The 20,096-nt window shown below is 41.7% G+C and overlaps 3 protein-coding genes and 1 long non-coding RNA gene across 14 annotated transcripts in view; 1 reads left to right on the forward strand and 3 right to left on the reverse strand.

Annotated features, from left to right (window-relative positions):
• Positions 1-1,707: 1,707 nt before the first annotated feature.
• LOC128873284 (RNA polymerase-associated protein CTR9 homolog) lies at positions 1,708-8,148 on the reverse strand. The gene is made up of 14 exons (XM_054116753.1): positions 8,098-8,148; positions 7,484-7,582; positions 7,157-7,396; positions 6,510-7,082; positions 6,323-6,442; positions 5,934-6,244; positions 5,339-5,864; positions 5,072-5,266; positions 4,881-4,997; positions 4,498-4,808; positions 4,091-4,425; positions 3,840-4,020; positions 3,136-3,762; positions 1,708-2,487 (listed from the first exon to the last, which is right to left on the reverse strand). Exons 1-14 carry the CDS (start codon positions 8,137-8,139, stop codon positions 2,388-2,390), a joined length of 3,777 nt encoding a protein of 1,258 aa, XP_053972728.1. The 5' UTR covers positions 8,140-8,148; the 3' UTR covers positions 1,708-2,387.
• Positions 2,425-20,096, forward strand: part of LOC128873286 (uncharacterized) — a 72,337-nt gene continuing 54,665 nt past the window's right edge. Inside the window, exon 1 of the long non-coding RNA XR_008456387.1 lies at positions 2,425-2,559. This is a non-coding gene — a long non-coding RNA (uncharacterized LOC128873286). The remainder of the gene's footprint in view (positions 2,560-20,096) is intronic.
• On the reverse strand, positions 8,541-14,253 carry LOC128873285 (solute carrier family 35 member F2-like). Of its 2 annotated transcripts, none has more exons than XM_054116755.1 (8): positions 13,732-14,253; positions 12,900-13,009; positions 12,285-12,478; positions 11,219-11,381; positions 10,878-11,034; positions 10,502-10,712; positions 10,191-10,318; positions 8,541-9,342 (listed from the first exon to the last, which is right to left on the reverse strand). In XM_054116755.1, exons 1-8 carry the CDS (start codon positions 14,076-14,078, stop codon positions 9,105-9,107), a joined length of 1,548 nt encoding a protein of 515 aa, XP_053972730.1. In that variant the 5' UTR covers positions 14,079-14,253; the 3' UTR covers positions 8,541-9,104. The 2 variants fall into 2 exon arrangements, with proteins under 2 accessions (XP_053972730.1, XP_053972729.1); XM_054116754.1 differs by having other exon boundaries at positions 8,544-9,357.
• The window catches only part of LOC128873281 (ryanodine receptor), a 43,110-nt gene continuing 37,660 nt past the window's right edge, over positions 14,647-20,096 (reverse strand). For all 10 annotated transcript variants that reach the window (XM_054116743.1, XM_054116746.1, XM_054116747.1 and 7 more), the window contains 12 exons: positions 19,679-20,083; positions 19,382-19,598; positions 18,453-19,311; positions 17,889-18,091; positions 17,575-17,818; positions 17,201-17,491; positions 16,759-17,045; positions 16,629-16,689; positions 16,272-16,550; positions 16,038-16,194; positions 15,778-15,943; positions 14,647-15,622 (listed from right to left, as the gene is read on the reverse strand). In XM_054116743.1, coding sequence (XP_053972718.1) covers positions 15,460-15,622; positions 15,778-15,943; positions 16,038-16,194; positions 16,272-16,550; positions 16,629-16,689; positions 16,759-17,045; positions 17,201-17,491; positions 17,575-17,818; positions 17,889-18,091; positions 18,453-19,311; positions 19,382-19,598; positions 19,679-20,083 — 3,332 coding nt within the window. In that variant the 3' untranslated portion in view covers positions 14,647-15,459. The remainder of the gene's footprint in view (positions 15,623-15,777; positions 15,944-16,037; positions 16,195-16,271; positions 16,551-16,628; positions 16,690-16,758; positions 17,046-17,200; positions 17,492-17,574; positions 17,819-17,888; positions 18,092-18,452; positions 19,312-19,381; positions 19,599-19,678; positions 20,084-20,096) is intronic.

The following is a 20,096-nucleotide window of genomic DNA, read 5'->3' on the forward strand; positions in this document are numbered from 1 at the left end:
AGAATGGGGAAATAAGTCCACACTCTTGGGAGTTGGATCGGAAGGGTAAATATTTCGAGCTCTCAGTGTTTCTGTACTTTGGATAGAGCTGGTATCCCTTTCTCCATCCCGTTGTATTTCTTTTTATTCTCTCCTATGTTGCTTTCTCTGCAAACCAGCTCAAGAATTCTCTGTCTGTACTCCCTGTTCTATACGAGTGATGTATACCCAAAGGCTTAAACGCTATAATAGAACGATAAGTGCTGAAGCGACGTTCCAAGATGATGTACATGTACTGTGTACCGATTTTGCTAACGTTACAACTCTTTAAGAATGTTATATCTTTTAACACTGACGATAAAATTTGATATTTAAATTACTGAAAATTTTTCAATGCACAATTGTTGTCTATGTAGACAAAAATTAAAATTTGAGTCGTGTTATTAAATATTTCGCAATGAAGAAATAAAAACTGAACCCACACGAATAACCTGCTATAAGTTTTATTCGTATCTACTACTGTTTTAACGGACAGATTTCCATCTCGTGGAAAATTCGACGCAGGAAATTAACTCTATCGTAGTACTGTTAGACAATCTTATTACGCATGTACACCGTATAATCTTGCCTGCTATACACGGCGAGATTCAGCAAGGGATTAAACCAGCTCTGATAAACTACGCTTGTTCTGGGTTTGGAATTTTGTTAGCAAATAAAGCGCGCCAACTCTGAGGTCGTGCTCGATGAAATTGTTCGGTAGGCACTCAAAGGGATGAGAAAGGGTCGTTTCACTGAAAACGGCGCGCGTACGATGTGTGCAACAAGACTGTTTCGTACTTTGATGTTCTCGAGGGATGAAGCTTTGAACAGCTTCGCGTTGGAAACGGTTTTACAACTGAATATTATTCCTACTTTCCTCAGTTTGTATTCTCACAGTCATTTCTCCTTCGTCATCGTGGCTATAGAATGCAAATCAATATGCTAACGTGACGTGGATGGTAGGGCGAGTATAAACATTTTGACTGTGTCAATGATATTGTAAATTCAACATGGTGCAAGATAAAATTCAAAAGAAACATTAAAAGAAGCAGTAAGATTTAATTAGATTTGTTGTGAAATATTGATAGCGCAATGATTAAGAAATATTGTTGTATTAGTAGTATAGCGAGTATAGAAAAACGACATCGAGGGCAGTATATTGAAGTGTGCTATAGAAATAATTGACACTCTGTAGTCTATTATAAGAAATGTTACGTAACCATATGCTAGCAATTGTTTTATTGCTGAACTGTATTCCCTCGCAACACTTCATGTTAAACTGAATTTCTAAAAAATATCTCTACCTTTTCCTTACAATTTAATTAATTTCAAATACGAATCTGAACACTCTAAAACTTGACAATGTATTGTTTAGTTTACATATTAATCTAAAAAGTCTAAGCTGATCTCATCTACATATAAATAATACGCAAGTATCGAACCATGTTTACACTTTGTGTAGTTCGACGATATATTTGGATGTTCGAATCTTCCCGCCAAACTAAAAGAAGCATTGGCAGGAGGGGCAGGAGGGGCAGGAGTGTCACTAGCCTCGAGATTCTCGAGTCGAGGGAACGTTCACAATCTATCGATACGCGGGTATACAGCGCATAAAAGGTTAGTACTATACGTAAATGCAATATCTTAATCTTACGTGTCAACGCGCTCATTAAGAACACAAAGTCAATTTCAATATTTCTTTTTATTCGTGACTTTTTAATATAAAACGATTCGTTCGTTGTTAATACAACCTCGTTACACTTTGCTCGCACAACGATAACTAACGTAATCGAAAGAATGGTTTTACTAGGTATTCTGCTCTTTGTTTAATAATAATCAACTTCAATGTATAATATCGATTAGAACTATCTGTTTATTGTACAAAGTATCAACAGACTAATAATGAGGAAGAGTAACGTATGTTTACAAAGTGAACTAATTTACATATGAAATCGTGGTTTGAATAAAATTATTATTTACCATACGTCAAGAAGTAATACACCTCTTAAAACACAACATCGAGAGCACACGTGCACGGTTCGACTGATTTTCGTGTTGGAAATTGAAGGAAAATGCACGCACTAAACGAAATATTCTTTCAAAAATATTTGATTTCACGATCATCGTGAAGACGGTTTCGATTATCGAAAGTGATCCGCAATCTCGAATGGTCGCGCCAATATCTCGATGCGCCATCTTACGACTCGTTACGGTTCTTGGCCATGTTCAAAACGCCCGTTAAGAAATATTACGAAAATTGTATGTTTCATATGTAAATTCACTCTTACAAAAGAAGTATATATGTGTAATTCGTCGATAAAGTGAATGTTTATTGTGTAGTGACAAGTGTCATCGCTGGAATCTCGGATTTATTCACTTTCGCTTCCACCGCCAGCTCTATCTGAACTCGAATGGCGGGAACCAACATCACTGCCCGAAACCGATTTTCTGGATTCTGGAGTAGCAGATCTGGAAGAAACAAATTACGATTCTAACGATCCGAGAGATAAACGAAATCGTCGAGAATACTGCAATCAGCACGTGAGCATATTCATATACACATTGTGGTAATCTTTTAACAAGAAATTCGTTTGACCTTCAAATGGTTCCAATGCTTTTAACAGGCTTCAATATATTGCAATATTTTTTGACCAGTAGCAAATTATTAGATGTAATGATTAATTCTGTGCCTTTCTAAGGTGAACATATCATTTACTTATAAAAGAACAACGTATAACTTTTAATCTTCCCTTGGTCACACATTCCAAGAGAGAATGTGTTTCATTCTTATTTAACGAAACAACATAGAGACAATATGCAAAATTTGTTAGCTACTGAACTTCGTATAAGTAAATTGTAACAGCCATCAGATTAGGTTACGTATATAGATTTAGTTTAATGGAGATCAGAGTTAACGATTCAGAATGTTGGTAATGTACTTTAATATTTTAATTTCTACGTCTAATAAAATTCAACGAATCTTTAAGCAACGATACTTTTTCCTATTAGGCTACCTAATATACACATTCAAATAATATTCCAAAATAAGATAGAGAGAGGTAGAAATGAAAAAAGCCGAATAGATTTGATAAAATAAATAAAAAAAAGAATACTTACCGTGCCGATCCACTAGGACTGCGACTTCTAGATCCACTCTTTGACCTTGAACCCGAACGCGATCTCGACCTCGAAACAGACTTTGATTTTGATCGACTTTTACTTCTGGATCTACGTTCGTCTTTCCCTGACTGTGAACCACTCCTGGACCTTGACCTCGATCTTGACCTTGATCTTGACCGTGACCTCGACTTTGACACTGATCTTGACCTAGACATTGCTTTCCTCGAACCACTAGGGGATCTTGATCCACTGTGCCTAGATCCTGATCTTGATTTCGGTTGAGATCCACTTTTCCTTGAACCACTGCGTGATCTTGACCGTGAGCCACTCTTCCTTGACCCTGATCTAGATCTAGAACCCGACCTCGAACGTGACCCGCTTTTCGCAGACCCCGACCTCGATCTAGAGCGACTTCTTGATCGCGATGGACTCCTGGACTTCGATCCAGATCGAGATCTAGATCGGGAGCGCGATTGTGATCGAGACTGAGACCGTGAGCTACTTCTAGAGTGTCTTCTAGATTTTGATCTGGATCGAGATCTGGAACGCGAGGCGCGTGAACCTTCGGAATCTGATACAATTTTCCTGCTACCAGATGGACGACCTTCGTTTCCGCTTTCACCCCTAAAAACAAATAAAATATTTCACCAACCTCTTCAAGATCTAGTTCAACGTATATCGTCTCTCAGAATCATTCTTACCCGCTAGCAATTTTGAGACCTCCTGAATCACTGTCAGATTCACTCGTTGATATAGTTTCTTTGGACAGGAAATTACTTTTACCCTTCGAAGATTCAGCTGTACTTTTGCGAGGTGTTTTATCCTTTCTAGTACTTCCAATCTTCCTTCCATATTTTCGCTTGGGCCGATCACTTTCTGAACCTGAACATAGAGACATGATATAGTTCAAAGTTTTAAAGTGTGCAATAGTAATCACAAACCATAATCTTACCACTTTCACCGCTTCCCAAATCCTTCTTGCGCTTTCCTTTGCCCTTGCCTTTTCTTTCTTTGTGTTCACCACTTGCTTTCCTTTTGCGTGGTTTTTGATCTCTTGGAGCTTCCTCTCTCCCATCATCGGAGCCACCACTGTCGCTGACGTACTGATCTGTGCGTGCCTTCTTTGTTTTCTTCCCAGTTTTTTCTGAAGGCATTTCGTCGAACACCAACACATTCTTAGTCTTTTCAACGTACTCTTGTCGTTTTTGTAACATCTCTTCTTCTTTTTGTCGTCGCATTTCTTCTTGTTTCCGTTGTTCTTCTGTCTGGCGCATTTTAAATGCTTGCCTATGAAACAATGTATTGTCGATTAGATTATATGAATTTCACGTTACTATTCGGTTACATTCGCGTTATTACCTTTCTTCCTCTTGTTTCCTTCTGAGCATCTTCTCCTCCTCGTCCAATCTTCTAGCTCGGGCGACATGATATTGCGCTTGTGATAGTAAATCTTGACACCTTCTGGCTTCCCCTTCTGCGAGCTGTTCCATTCTGTCTCCGTGAGTTGATAAGTATTGGAAATATTTATGCGACAGTCCCAATTCGTGAACTGCCTGCAGTACCGTTGTCAAAGTCGACTTCTCGTCTTTCAATATGTGCGTTGCTAGACGTTGAAGCACAAGTGCAATATTGTACAACAAAACTGTATCCTGTGGAGCTACCCTCCGTGCCTACGAGTAATAGCATTCGTTAATTAATTTTTATAGCTTCGAATATCGGTGAAATGTAGAATTATTATTTACCTTCAATAATGTTAACTTTGCTTCCTTTAATTTACCAGCCTTAAAGTAGGCCCTTCCGAGGTATTGTAGGATTTCAACGTGATGGTATTTGTAGAACTTGCGAAGACAATTTTCGTACTGTAAAGACACGTTTGTAAAATAATACGCTGCCATCACTGCGAATTAGTACTGATAATGAGATGTTGAATTACCATTTGAATAGCGCTAACAAATTGTTTCTGCTCCACGTAAATGTGTGCAATATTTAACCAAACATCACAGAATTCTGCCGTTGCTTCTCGAACTTGGGCGAATATATCTCTAGCTTCGTTCACACATCCTTTATGTGCTAACACCGCTCCAATTCCGTTCGCTGCCCAAATGTTTTTGGGATCGTTTCGCAAAACCTACGAGTATATACTCAGTAATATACGATCGAACAACGAAATATAAACCTTTAGTGTTTCTTATTGCAATACCTGTTTGTACATAGCCAACGCTCTGTCTTGATGACGTTTTTCGCGGTCTTTGTCTTTTCCGCTTTGATGTAAAGTTTGAAGCCAAATATTGCCCAATGCAATCAAAGAGTAAGCATCTGTGCTTGTTGTTGGATTTTTAAGAATTCTTTCGAATTTTTTCTGGCCTGGCCCCCATTCCATCTTGGCTAAATGTAAATTACCCAAAAGCGACCACGCATCTGGATGTTCATTGTTAATTCTCAAAGCATCTTTGAACCAATCGGATGCTTCGTAAATTTGACCTTTATCTCGAGCCATACAGCCAAGCCGTAAATAACAATCTACATAATTTGGATGCTCCTTTAAAATATCTTTGTACAATTTTTCCGCTTTATCGAAGATACATAAAGCTTCGTTTAGGCGCGCCAAATTATATGTTGTTGTAACAGCAATTGAATTATAGTACACAGAATCATGCAAGGCATCAGCTTTGGAGCGTGCCAGGGATTCCTCCAAATTTTTTCTAGCTTCCTCTAAGTTTCCAAGCCTTAAACATGATGGTAAACATTACATTTAAGTCGGATATGATATCGAAAGAATTAAACGAAATATGAACCTGTAATGTAGAGCTCCAACGTTATTTAGAATTTCAGGTGGTATGTCCGCTTGAACTTTCTCTTTTAAAATTCTAGTTGCAGTACCATATGCGTTTAAGGCTGCATTAAGGTCACTTTGTTCTAATATCTGAGCGAGCTCGATCCATGCCTCGACATCATCGGGAAATTGCTCGGTTACTTTCCGAAGATGATTTTTGGCAATATCGCGCTTCGATTGGGAACTTGAGTTTGCATACAAAGATCCAAGAATTTTCATTGTTTCGTAATTGCCTGGTTGAGCTTTTAACACTTTTTCGAAACATTGTGCCGCCTACAACGGGAAACACAATTCAAAAATCTATTTCTCTACGTTTGTAGTTCGTTGCGAAAAATAATACGCCGAACTTACATTCTCTGCATCGCCGCGATAAACATACATTTGACCTAATCCAAAGTGTGGTAAAACAAAAACCGGTGGTGCAAATTGAGTTGCTTGATAATAGTATTGAAATGCTTGATCATAGTCGCCCTAGAATAGTTTCATTTTTTATTAAAACTGTACTACTTAAGTCCCGTACCCGTAAAAGCACACTTACTTGAACATGGAATGCTCTGGCTAATTGGTAACAACTCTCTGCACGCATAGCTTCGTTTTCGGTATTGTGAAATGCATGAAGTGCCAAGTGTTGCACTTTATTATAATCTTTTTTAAAGAAGAAATGATTTGCCAAGTGATTTAATACCATAGGATTCGTCGAATCGATCGTATAAGCTTTAGACAACATTTGTACTCCAGTTCTGATACTATCAGGCTGTTGTTGATTTAATTTCAAAACTGAAAGACCAACCAATGCTCCGACGCATTGACCGTCTAATTGTAAAGCTCTTTCAAAGGCTAGGCGTGCTTTTTCTTGGTTATTTAGCTTCATAAAACAGTGACCCATTCCCAGTCTAACAGCAGCTGGACAGTTTGGATTTGTCCTCAAAGCTTTTTTGTAAAAAGCAAGCGCACCGCGGTAATCTTTTTTATTGAAAGCTATACATGCTTTACCAAGTAGTGAGGGAATATTATTTGGAGATTGATTCAGTACAAAATTGAATTGGGCATCGGCTTGGTCCATTTTATCTCCTTCCAAGAGGCAAAAGTAAGCTCGGCCAAGCAAGTGATTCTTTAAAATTAATATTTATATAAGATGTGCGCGCAGTTTACAATATCAATGAAATTAATATAAACAATATATACCTGGTCATACATAATGATCTTATCAGCAGTTGTATATAATAGTGTGGCTTTTGTGAACAGATCTCTTTTCTTATCCTTATTTTTTTCTCTGTTGGCTTCTTGGACATAGTATGCAGCCAACATGTCCAAGGCTCGCATTTGATCTTTTTCATAGTCACGGTAGTCAATATTTGCATCAATCCGAGAAGATTCAAGTATCTTAATAAAATCTTCAATTTTATGTTGTTTATAGTATTCAAGCTGTAACGAAAAGCAATATGTTTCACTTTCACCTATCATCTATCACCTACTACAGCTATCACAACTTCACATGTTTTAAATACATACGGCCAAATTGACCCAGATATTAAGCTGGGCATGTTCTTGGCGTAAAATTCCAAGTACTTCATCTCCTTCTGGTAATTGATCTAAGCAGAGCTCTATTACCTAACAAAACGTAATATCCAAATTAAAAAGTGTGTCTAGGTAAAGTGCATCAGTGCATCGGCATGGTAAGGCATTTAATTAGACAAAGTGTAGGTGAAACATTCAATTTATTATAAATTTTTAATTGACAAATGGCTAGCGTCCGACATTTTATCATATACGTTACAAACAAGACACGTATTGAAAATAACATGAACAAAATAAAGCTAACAGGATAAAAATAATTTAACTAGAACAAAAAAAAGGATAGCCATATATGTGTCGCATTATAGAATTAATTTTGATGTATTCGATTAACACGAGCATAACATTCTGTGTATGTACAGATGCGTTGTATGTGTACGCTTTATTGCACAAATATCCCTGGTAGAGGTTAGGTTCACTAAAACGTCTTCTTATCACGATTGCCGAGGAAATTTCAAGGTGCGTTTAATAGACACGTCTCACGACACGCTTAAGTGTTCCCCAATGTCTTAATAGTAAGAAATTTGAGGTTCAAAAGCAAGAATATTCACCTCATCTGTATCACGAAGTGGAATCTCTATGGAGCCCGCCATTGCGGCACCGTCACTGATTTTCACGTAGCGTGGCCAACAGATGTCCCATTGAGTGAATGCAAGTGATTGATAAACACGTCAAGGCACGCGGTCCGTTTGAAATTGTAAGGGGTAGGTTTTACAAGCCCTCTGTTTACTCAGAATACCAAGTATAAAGTAATCCTTGGATACAACGTCTTACCATCTAAAAATCTATTAACACGTTGACTGCCAAACGAATATTCTTGAAAATTTCTGCTAAAATTAAATATTATTTAGACTATCGGAGTCTAGGTAATGAAACATTTATCGTGGTATTTAGTTTTGTAACCACATCAAAATTCATCAATTTCATTTAGATTCATCTCCTGTGATGTCTAACTTTCAGAATTAATCTTTCTAGTTCTTGAGTGAAAAACACTGTCACCCACATATGGGTGACATGGCGATCAACGTGTTAAACGTGAAGGCGGAAATCGAACCATGTTTCGCATTCGTTTAATACTTTATTTCAAAAAAATATACACAATGCATGAAATAACCTTTTGATGGACGATATGGACGATACAATGTAAGTTCTGCGCAATGTACTCGGCGAACGAAATCTAGTCGAGAGAATCATAGTCAAATAAGTATCAACGATTTATACATGTGTTACTTAACAACGAGAAATTAGTCAACGTTCGTTTCTGAATCTAGTATCTGAATGGAATAACAATCGATTGTATTACTCTTATATTTTACAAACTATCTTGAACAACAAGGATATATAATACTTATATCTCGATAAATATTCAAATCAGCAATGAGCATCGCGTTTGTATCACTGATCGATATTAAAACGGTTTCATTCTTAGAAAAACGTTTTGATTAATCGAAGGGAGACGGGCGGGGCACGCGTTAACGTGTGTTACGAACATAATCGACGAAGACATATCTATTTGTCGTTAATTGGGTAACATCGCGTACCGGGAACACCGTTATGGCTATCGTCGGTTTTCAAATTTCTTGTAAAAGTTTGAACACGCCTCTGAATCGTAGTAGCTTCCGTAGAATGACGTGAAGGCTGTGTCCGAGCTTACGCTCGGTGGCAAACTCGTCGCTTCCATTGTCTCCCTTTCACTTTCAAGGGTGGACGCCCTTACGTCCAGGGTACCGCTTGCGCCAGACATTCCCGAACTCGTCGCCATTTCCACCTCACCGACGTCGGGATGAGACATGTGTCTTAAAATGACGTCACTTTAATTCACAGTCAATTCTTTGTTAATTTCTCGTCAGCTGTAGAGCATCGTTAATGGTAGTGGGATTTAGGTAGGGGAGAAACTATGTCTGAAAGGTGCAAGGGATTTGAGCACCGCGTGTTAGTTGAAAATTTCACGAGACTTAAGTTTTTGCCGCAAAAGAGATTCCATATACGAAACTCTATGATAGTATAGCCGAAGAGAAGAAAGAATAAACAACTCGGTTGTCTTTGTCACAATCTAGTTTTGAGATTGCCAAGCCTCGAGACTCCCGAGTCTTAGTTACTATCATGGGGTTTTATTTAGTAAAAGGTACACTAAATTCTAATTACAATGTCCCTATTTCTGACATTCATCTCTCTATTCCCTCTTTTTAGTACTCAACCCTTTGCACTCTAGGTCTTTTTTTTTTCTGGTATCAAACAGCAACTCGAGATGCTTTCTTAGCATTCTATTTCACGAATGATAAGCTTAGATTGACTTCGAAGATGTAGCCCGATTGTTATTTTATTGACGCTTCGAGTTTCAAAGAAATTAAACCTAAAGAAACATTATTACCGGTAGATTTGCGTGGGTGTAGAAAGTATTCGCATACCGATCAATTTCTAAAAAAAAATATATTCTTTGGAAATCTCTAGACTAGATACAATACAAGCAAAGATTAGTTATTTATATGAGTTGCGAAATTAACAAGAAAAAACAATAAATCGACAGAAGTATACAGGAAACCTAGTGGTGACTGATAGATAGTCACCTCTCGAGTGCAAAGGGTTAAAACTCCAATTTAGGGTGTATTTGGAAACTGATTAACGTATACATGATGATGGTTACCTGTAATCTGGAGCAGGGAGTTCAACGTGCTGTCTCCGGGTGTTCGACGACATGGGTGTCCTCTTTATCGCGTAAATGTATATGCCAATCATTGTGAGGGCGTACGACACGAAATACAATGCGTGAAACTGGAACACACGGGGGAACGTATTAATATATGCACACGTGTATTGTGCAGAGTCGGTGCTGACAGTTTTGTTCGCAGCATTTGCTTGGAACACGCGTGGAAGAAATTAAGAGAGAAAAACGCGAGAATCTCCCTTTACGTCGCGACGTTCGGGAAGAGCTGGCTCTCGAATTGAAGAAGGTACCTTGTATTCATGGATCAACATGCCGGCGAAAACGCTGAACGAATCCGCTGTCAACAACGCTAGCTGTAACGCCGTCGCGCCGGACTCGAACAATATAACCGGCACCAAAGAGAAGAACACGAACTGCGTGATGCAGTAAATTATTAGGCATATAATCAGCGGCGCGTCGTGCCAGTGAAACTGCTCCAACTTCATACTTTCCAGCACGCCGCTGAAACAAAACCAGCGACGATGTAAACGTTAAAAGGCGAAATACAAGGCAATTGTTTCTTAGTCTCCCACGACAAAAGAAGAAGACAATTTTTCGCGCGAGACTGAGAAGAAATTTTGACGTAAAGCTGAATCAAATACTCTCGCTCATACAAACGGGACTTACATCTGCAGACAGCTCAGTATCGTCCCGAAGAAACCGATCATGCCTAGATACTCGATGATATCGACGGTCTTGACGGCTAATTCCTGCAGCACCGTAGTTATCGAGAACAGTACCGCACCTGCGAGGCACAGCATGTCCCCGACGAGCTGATTTTTTCCTTCGCGTAAAGAGTTTAAAATTAAAAAAACATCAGCAATCGAAATTCAAGCGATTCGGGGCGTCGCTTACAAATTTCAAGTATTAGCAAGCTTAGCATTGTTATCTTAATTCATCCTGAACACAATTTCCCCAATGCGAGCTGAATGGGTACGCGTTAGATGAAAAGACGATTCTATGATCACCTATAGTCGCAGGATCCTTATTGTCCTCGATGCCTGCCCAGACCAAGCATCCCACCCCCATCAAGCAAACGGAAACGCCGACGATGTGCACCATTCGGTACCTCACTCCCAATACCAAGCACGAAAGTGCCAGTGCGACCGGTATGGCGACACAGTCGAGCAACTGAAACAGATTTTCCGGTGTGAAGCGTATCAACGTCGCTTACCATCATTAAAACTTCAATGCCGTGCAAACGACAATGACGAAGTTTGCGGAGCATGCATCTCGTTCGATCGAGAATAGCCGACACGGGGGGTGAATGTATCGGGTCGAAGACCCAGCATCCACCTTTGGTGGTGGTAGTACACTCGATACAATAGATGCTCCGTGCCATTCATTACAGCCACGAATACTACGAATGCTCCTTCAATTGACGGCTAAATGACAAAGGGTTCGTCGACAGTCGAGTGCACAGGTTGTTTACTTGAAACGCTACTGTACGGAGACGAGGAATTGGCCAATGAGTCCGATTGGCGTACGATTACAGTGTAATCTTCCAGATTATAATAGCCACTTATATTTGGATGGTCGACACTTTAGGGGAAATACAATTTTTGGTTGGGTAATTGTAAGTTACGAAAGTAAGCAGTTTATTAATCCTTCGCGGTCACCCGGGGTCAAAATGACCCCAAGCGCAACTTTAAGCTAGAATTACTACAAGTTATTAATTTTATGAAAATATATTAAAAATTGCCAGAGTTTTGATTGTTTTAGTAAAAAAAGGTTTTTTTTTACGCATTGTCCTCTTGCTGATTTTTTTTCACCATTTTGAAAATTTTGGGGTTTGGGACCCCCTGTGACCGGCGCGTTATTTTCAGAACATGTGGATCTCGGAGGGTTAAGTATTTCGACTTTGTGTTTGAGACCTGGTGATGATATATGAAATGTAATATCGATCTAGAAATGTTACGGATATCGAGGTGGCAAGAAGAGAAGCAGAGAAAATTTCCTCAATTTTTAGAACTTCGTCATCGTTTTCTGGCGGGGTGCAACGCTCAAGTCTCGTGTGACTTAATTAGCGCATACCTGTATGCTAGCTAAGCTGGTGAATCGATGCGAGGTTGTTACAAGTGTGCATGCTTCGACGTCAATGAGTGCCAACAACAAGTACCTCCATCCGCGGGCCCTTATGACTGAAATTAGGCCGTTTCCCACTTTTCTGCAGGACATCCAGGTTGTGTATACAAGGCACATCATAATGTAATGAGGAAGATTCTGTCCTGTCTCGCAGAAAGGATTTTCCAGCTCGTGATACTGTATAGTGCTCGATCAGAGAAGGCCAAAATTATAGGAATAAGGAAAACATTATTCCACAGTTAAGATTTCACAAAATTTCATCAAAAGATATTAGTTCTTTGTAGAAAAGTATCAATGGCCAAATATCTGAAGTATAAACACTCGTGATTATCATTTAAAACACCGTAAAAAAAAAAAAAAAATAGAAAGGATATACGGGACTATTTCACAGTTCCTCTTATTTTTTATTCATTCAACAACGAACAAAAGGTTCATTGTTTGTTTGTTTACCTTTTATCTGTTATCCGAGATTGTTACGAGGATAATAATTTTGTCCATCTCTGCATTCGACCCATTTCCGCCTGGCATTAATCCAACGCTAGCGATCGTTCGTTAATCACTTACCGGTCGGAAGAGAGAAGTCCAACGTAGTGTTGATGAAATGATTTGCGAGCGTCATAAAACACAACACCAGGGACAAGAACTGTCCCATTATTATCGCTCTCCATACTGCCCTGCGAATACACAGAGAAAATATTCAAACATTTCCGCTGGTTTCGTGTGTTATTTGCATAATCGATGTATTTTTCACCGCTCGTCAAACTGGTTACCTCGAACAACACCGTTTATTTTCGACGAGCAAATGTGTACTCAACAATCGAGTCAACAAACGAGAGTACACACTCGTGGCAAAGTTTACCGACGGAACAATTTCAATGAAAACGAATTAAAACAAACGGAACACCGACCTGTGCACTTTCCAAAAGAGAGAAGCTCAACGTTCATTCGGACGTTGCTACATTTGAATTGAAATGACACGATAGGTAAACAAATTTGTAAAATTCATTCGATTACGCGGATATAGCAAGAAATTGTTTTGTATTCGAATAGTAAATAGAAAATTGATATCGATTCTGTGCCGTTTCTTAAGGGCGAGCGATTTAAACGAAAAGTTGGTAGTAACAGCGCAATAAAATTTTTAGCACAAAATCAGAGTATACGCGATTGAAATAATGCGTTTAAAACCGCGGAATTACGAACACGAGACACCAACGAGCCGATATCGTCGTTTACGCGTTAGGGCTAAGGGATAAAATTGTTCGCGAACACCCGCCACTTTTATCCTCGAATTCACCCCCTCCCCCGCGTGATTGGCGCCGTGTAGCCGGTTCTTGGGCGGATCGACGGTTTCCTTGGAAGATCCCTCCGGCTGGCCGATCCTCCAGTAATTACGTACCACTGTCCGAGCTCGGATATGTAATTTTCGATTTTGTCGCAGACCCCGTTCCTGGCCTGCATCGCCGTATTTTGGCCACAGCGACGATCGCCTGCTGACACTCCCATGCAGTGGTTCATTTCCGCCCTGAGGCTCCTAACCGCTGGTGCTAGAATAGGGACGCATGCGCGACCTCTTTCCCTCCAACGGGACTTCCAGCAAGGAGGGACTTTTTCGTTTTTCCATACGCCATGAGAAACTGCGTACACCGTTGTGTTGTTTCCCGACATCTTTACGTTATTCTCGAGTTCGCATCGATCGCGTGTCACAGGACGGAGGATCGATGGATTTTTTACAGTGCGGCCCATTCCCAGCTGCTCCGCGACCTCCGTTTAGATCGATCGATCGTTCAGGACGAACAACTTTCTTCGACTTTTCAGACGATCCGACAAGATACGAGATCCCCCGTTAATTCGCGCGATCTCGCGGTGTTTTACTCGGTCGATTTTTGAAAGCGGTGTCGTTGAACGCTCTGGCAGAGAGTAGGTGACGGAGTGGACTTTCGGCGAGTAGGAAAGGTCAATCGTGGGGTCGATTTCGAATGGGACGTCGTTTTCGAGGGTTAATCGATGCTCTTGCCCTCGTTTGACGCGAACAGTAATCGCTTCAACCCAGGGGAGGATACCAGGAGATGATAAGGAAGGTGTCACTCAGGCCACTAGCGCTCCATCGATTTCCCGTCGACTGTCCACGATTTCTCTTTGATCGAATAGTTTCGATCGACGCGCGCTTGTCTGAATCGGGACGTCGAACAGGTTTGTCCATTAGTTTATCAGGAAAACGAAAGAGAAAAAGAAGGGTATTCTGAAACTGCTTCTTTTAAAATGAAATGAAAAGTATGGTGGTAACGAATGATTAATTGAATCTTGTGGCAGATTAAAGAAGTATGTCTTTCTTTATTCTCAGGTAATCTCGTCGTAGATCGTTATTTACAACGTATTGACATCTTTGATTATATCGTAATTTCAGTCGTCAATGATCATCAAAAAGGTTCCCACGTAACTCGTCGAGAATCTTTTCGGAATTTTATATAAACTTTAAACACCTTCAACTTACGTAATTATCTTATGTATGTATATCTCAAACATTACGTTAATGAGTTAAATCGTTTATGCACAAGTGTTTGTGGTCGCCCCGACGTATGAAAAGAAGGCAATCGTATAACGTTTATGATAAAATGTAAGAATTTGTGCAGTCGGTTCCCGTGATCGATGATTAACAACATTTTGCAATTACCTATCTAAGGAGGAAACTGTTGGTTATACGATCCAGTCACCCTTACAAAGTTGGAAAAATAGGTTGGAAAAATATTTCACCAGTCTCCCAGCTTGTTCGCTCGTTCGCGGTTTCCTCGACTGTGAACGCGAGTCGACACGCGACTTCACGAACGATTAACGCACTCTGGTCGCGGCTGAAGAACTTGGTGTAAAGACGTTGGGAGTAATGATAAATGTCGAATGTAGAAGGTAGACGCGCGTTCGACGTTCTCAGTCTGTCCGCCGGCGTACGAGCGAGAACGTAGCTTCCTAAAAGTTTGTTCTTAGATGGTCAAATGTTATTAATCCGTTCGTTTTTGCGTGTAGAAATTAGAGACTACGATTATCGAAGACGTTTGAGGAAAAGATATCCTCCTTGTCGAGTAACGATCGATTGGTCGTCCAGACGCGCGTACACGTGACGCTAAGAATTTTACTTCTTCTTGGCTTCGTCCTCTACCGCTTCGTTCTGCTTGCGGAAGCAGTCGCCCACAGGGAAGAAGTCCCAACACCTTTGCTGATACATGTTCCACACGTAGGTCTCTTGACCCGTGTACTCCGTGTCTGGTTTGTTGATTAAGTGCATGAGGAAGAACCTGAAAATAGCGATAAGGGAATCCACCATCCGATTGACTCTATACTGTGGTATACATTTCAAGGAAAGTAATGATAGGTTTGCTGTTATGGATAAACAAGTTGTGATTGTAAATCATGATTAATTGTAAATCATATCGTGGCATCGATGACTCACATATAATTAGCAAGATTATGCTCCTGTTGAACGTGCGTATCGAATCCATGGGGAACCGTATCAAAGTATTCTTTGCCTAAGCCACAGATGAAGCAGTTGCTTTCCATGTTCGTCTTCACGTTCTCGAGCTGGTCTCGAAGCTCACCGAACGCGTCGATGATCAAACCTGACGAGGTACGAATAAAATAGAGTTCCGGTATATAGATAAGTACATATGAGACGGAGAATCAGCAGCGGTTAATAAACCTGTCGCCACTTACCCTGAATAATAGCCAGCAGAATGACGATAACGAAGAAGAAGAAGGTGATGTCGAACATGATACGATAGACTTCGTAGTCGTCACCGTCGGGTTCGCCGATCTCGTCACCGATACCACCGCCAGCCCTGACGCCTTTGTACAGATGGAACACGAAGCACTGCGACGAAAAACCAAGATTGAATCTCAGGTTCAGGAAACACATGCGAAACACATGCAAGGACTTCTAATTCGTACCGTTAACATGTCGTGACATTTCTTGTCCACCTCGTCGTCTTCCTCTTGAATGTAAAATTTCCTAAAGAAGTTAAACGCAATGACCGTGTATATGTAGACAACGATTGTCAGCAACATCACCGTCAACACCAGTTGTTTGCCATTGTGCGTTACGGATTGCAAGATCGTTCGTAGCGTCTTGAATCCAACCGCCACGTCCAGCAAATGTGCAGCGAAGAAGAAGTTGTTGTAGTTCCCGAGGATCGAGAATATGAAGTACCACAAACTGTACAGAAATGCCTGAGGAAAACCAACACGTAATGTAACGAAGAGGGCTCGGTGTAGGGCCGTTTACAATCTTGATCGAACGTTACTCACGTTGTCCGTGATGGTGACTCCGGCCTTCCAAACCTGATACCTCCAGTCGATATTTACAATGCTGAAAGCAACGAACACTGTGTTGAAACAGAACCCGATGGGTGTAGCTTGCGATTCTAATTCCACTTACAAGTGTATCAAACCAGAACCCTCTTCTTCCTGTTGGCTGAACGAGGTCTTCTCCATACCGAGCAGATTGCTGATGTAGTCGAAGTCGTAGGTCTCGCTGTACTTCTGTCGAACCTTCTTCTTTACGAACTTATCCCAGTAGTTCACAGGGAACGTTTTCGCCGATATCACCATCTTGTCCCAGTGTGCCTTGATGTCGTCCTCTTCTGGCGTCTCTGCGATGTACAGACCATCGAATTCCACACGTCGAGCGATTTCCTTCTCTCGTTTAAAGATAGCCAGTGGGACCTGAAGTGATTACGTACACGATTCCATGAAGACGAAACTCTGAGCGTGAATTGAACGATATGGAACTCGTCAGGGTCTTTCTATACTGTTGAGACTCCGACGCACAACTTCGAGATACATAAAACACTCGTGCAAGTATGAAAGAGTATCCCTACCTTCAGATGATAGTAAGCTACCAGCATGGCAAGCGAGACGATCGAGTGAAGACAGGCCATCAGCCTCATAACATGAGCCATGTAATAGAAATCTTCAGACACTTCCACGTATTCCAGCGCGTATGCGTCCTCCTCTTCTTCTTCCGACTCGTTCTCCCCACTCCCGCTGCCAATTTCCACCCCGCTGCCACTTCCGGAACCAGATGGCCCCTCGCCAGACATGTCTGCCAATATGTCCGCCATTACTTGACCGCTGCCTTCCTCGTCCGACTCGCCAGCCAAAGACGACACCTGCGGAACAATTTATAGCGTAACACGAAACGAAAGTTTCACCATCGCCGGGTCCAAGGTTCCGCGCATAGAATCGTTCTTGCCTTGTAGAACAGTAGCATGAAGTTGATGCAGAAAGCGAGAACCAAAGCGACATATTTTAGGTTGTAGAAGTTCCTGGCCAAGAAGGATACAATGCGATGGGTGTACTCGGAGAAGTCTATGCTGGACGACGAGGTTTCCGTGGTCGTTTCCTGTTTCGCCTCAGCTTCCACCGCAGCCATGGCCGCCTGTTGCGCGGCTGCTGCTTCGGCTGCGGCTGCGGCCTGGGCTCTGGCCTGTTCGCCACTGTTCGCGAGCAAAGATATTTTAATTTACGTTCCTGATGACAAGAACATTGCAAAATATTCTATCATACCCCAGCAAGTCGGCTAAGGAAACCGGCTCCGATTCTCCAGTTCCAGCTTCAGCTCTAGCGCCCTCTTCGCCACCCGCCTCTTCCGGTGTGCTTTCCCCAGTTTCCTCTATGCTCGATTGCGGAGTCGAAGCTGCTGATTCGTGAGGCGCGATCTTTATCTGTCCACCTTCCTCTTTCGTTATGTCCATTCCAAAGGCTTGCACCTGTACAAGGATTAGGGATCTCATTGGGATTAGAATTCATTCACCATAGAGTTCTCATTAACCCTCCTCTCCTACATTCGGGTCAATAGCGACCGATATATTAGTTCCATCGTTAGGTTTTTGTATCGTTTGCACAACCGTAAAGACTAAATTCAGTGAGAGTGAAATCACCCAGCGGTTATAAATAAACATTCATTTGGTTTTAAAAAAAAAATGTTTCTTTTTTACTGAGTAATACTCCTGTTTGTACGTGATAAATGCGTTTTTAGGTGAAAAATGGCCCAAAAATATGGCAAGGTCGGATCCGATCCAAACGCAGTAGGAGAGGAGGGTTAACACTTGTCGAGATAGATAGTTAAACCTGTAGATTGGATTCATCCGGTGTAGGTGGCAAGGCGGGTAGATGTCTCGAGGGTTTCTCTTCCTCCTCCTTCACCTCGACGACAGGTTCCTCCACGTGCGGTCCTTTCATCAGTGCCAAGAGTAGCCTCATGAAGTAGCCAAGTATACAGCCAACCCCGAATCCAGAGTAGTAGAACGCGTAGAATATCATTTTGAAAAAGCCAACGAAGAGTTCCAGTATCGTCATTTGTTGCATCTCGGCGATCTTGTTTTTGATGTTACTGGGCGAGAATATGGAGAAGAAGAAGTAGATGCTGTCCTTGAAGGTTTGGATGCCCCTCCTGATGGGATCCTTGTTCCTTTCTTCGTCGTCGTCCGTCATGTAGGTGTAAGAGGACTCCCTCGCTTTTCCAATTCCTCCGCTCTCCTCCACGGCCATCAGGGCGCTCGCGTGTTGCATTTCAAAGATAGCGTCCTCGCAGAAGTTGATGAAGGTCTCCAGCTTCTCCTTCTCGCCAGCCTCCACCACGGTGTTATAGAAGTATGTTCTCTTCGACTCCTTGATCTGTGGCTTCTCCCATTGCTCGATGTTGGACTCTTTAATCTCGAAGTACACTCTCTCGATCTTTTTGTTGCCACCCAGGATCTCGATCCTGCCCAGGAATGGCTCGAAGTAGTTCAATACCGAGCCAGCTGTCTCGAGGAATCTGGCCAGTCTGGGCTCGTTCGGCATGTGCTCGGACAAGTTGGTCAGCAGAACAGCGAGATTGAAGCCGATCTCCTTCGCTGGCTCGTGGAAACGATCCATGAAGGCGACGTAGTCGATCTTGCCGTCGTGGTTTGTCTCGCAACAGGCTAGGAGAAACTCGATCTCCTCGCTGAGAAATATTTCTTTTTGTAGTCCCTGATCTATCTAATCATTAACAATGAACAGTTTGATCGACTTACTCGGTATAGCTCTTCTGTTGCTCCATCTTCTCCTTGAAATCCTTGGGGTAAACCCATCCGTCGCTATTGAGATCCACCTCCAGGAAGCTGGGCGATGAAACTAGGTCTTTCAGCTTCAGGAACATGTCGAAGTACTTGAGGATTAGCTCGACGTTGCCCGCCGACTCCACCAGCGTGTCCACCATCTGCTTTCCGATCGTTCCGTTCACAACGTTACCTGCGACGAGATTTGTTACAAAGTGGCAATAAATGTAGCTTGAAATATGCAAAGTACGATTTCGATTCGAGGAACTATACCTTCCAGCATAGACAGCATCATGGTGATCATGTCCTTCTGCAAGTTCAGCAACTCTTTCAAAAGGTCCACTTGACTCGAGTGCTTCGACAACTTGTCCTGCATGTGGGAGAACAAGAAGAGGAATCCACCAACGGCGTCCCACAATCGAGAGTGAGCCAGTGCCTGTTGATTCTGCGCGCAAGGTCCTTGGATCACCTCGGTGAGGGTGTTGAAGACTTGGCTAGCGACGCCTATGGCTTTGAAGAAGTTAGCCTTGCCTGCGGGGTCGATGAGCTCCTTGCTGGAATAATGCCAGTAGAAGTCCATGATGGACTCTTGCAGTCGCAGAAGGTAATCGACGGTGCAGATGACCACGTTCACCGTCGTCGTGTTGCCAGCTTGCGTCCTCAAATAATTCTGCCAGTCTATGAGCAATAA

This window comes from Hylaeus volcanicus, chromosome 3 (assembly GCF_026283585.1).
Source record: "Hylaeus volcanicus isolate JK05 chromosome 3, UHH_iyHylVolc1.0_haploid, whole genome shotgun sequence".
NCBI lineage: Eukaryota > Metazoa > Arthropoda > Insecta > Hymenoptera > Colletidae > Hylaeus > Hylaeus volcanicus.

Coding starts and splice junctions, on each gene's coding strand:
- LOC128873284 (XM_054116753.1), bottom strand. CDS start 8,139: ATGGCGGGCTCCATAGAGATTCCACTTCGTGATACAGATGAG. Junction 4,426..4,497: donor AGGAAACAAGAGGAAGAAAG/GTAATAACGCGA, acceptor ATTGTTTCATAG/GCAAGCATTTAAAATGCGCC. Junction 3,763..3,839: donor GGTCTCAAAATTGCTAGCGG/GTAAGAATGATT, acceptor ATTTGTTTTTAG/GGGTGAAAGCGGAAACGAAG.
- LOC128873285 (XM_054116754.1), bottom strand. CDS start 14,078: ATGGGCCGCACTGTAAAAAATCCATCGATCCTCCGTCCTGTGACACGC. Junction 11,382..12,284: donor CCAGCTTAGCTAGCATACAG/GTATGCGCTAAT, acceptor AATCTGTTTCAG/TTGCTCGACTGTGTCGCCAT. Junction 9,358..10,190: donor CTCCCTGCTCCAGATTACAG/GTAACCATCATC, acceptor TGTGAATTAAAG/TGACGTCATTTTAAGACACA.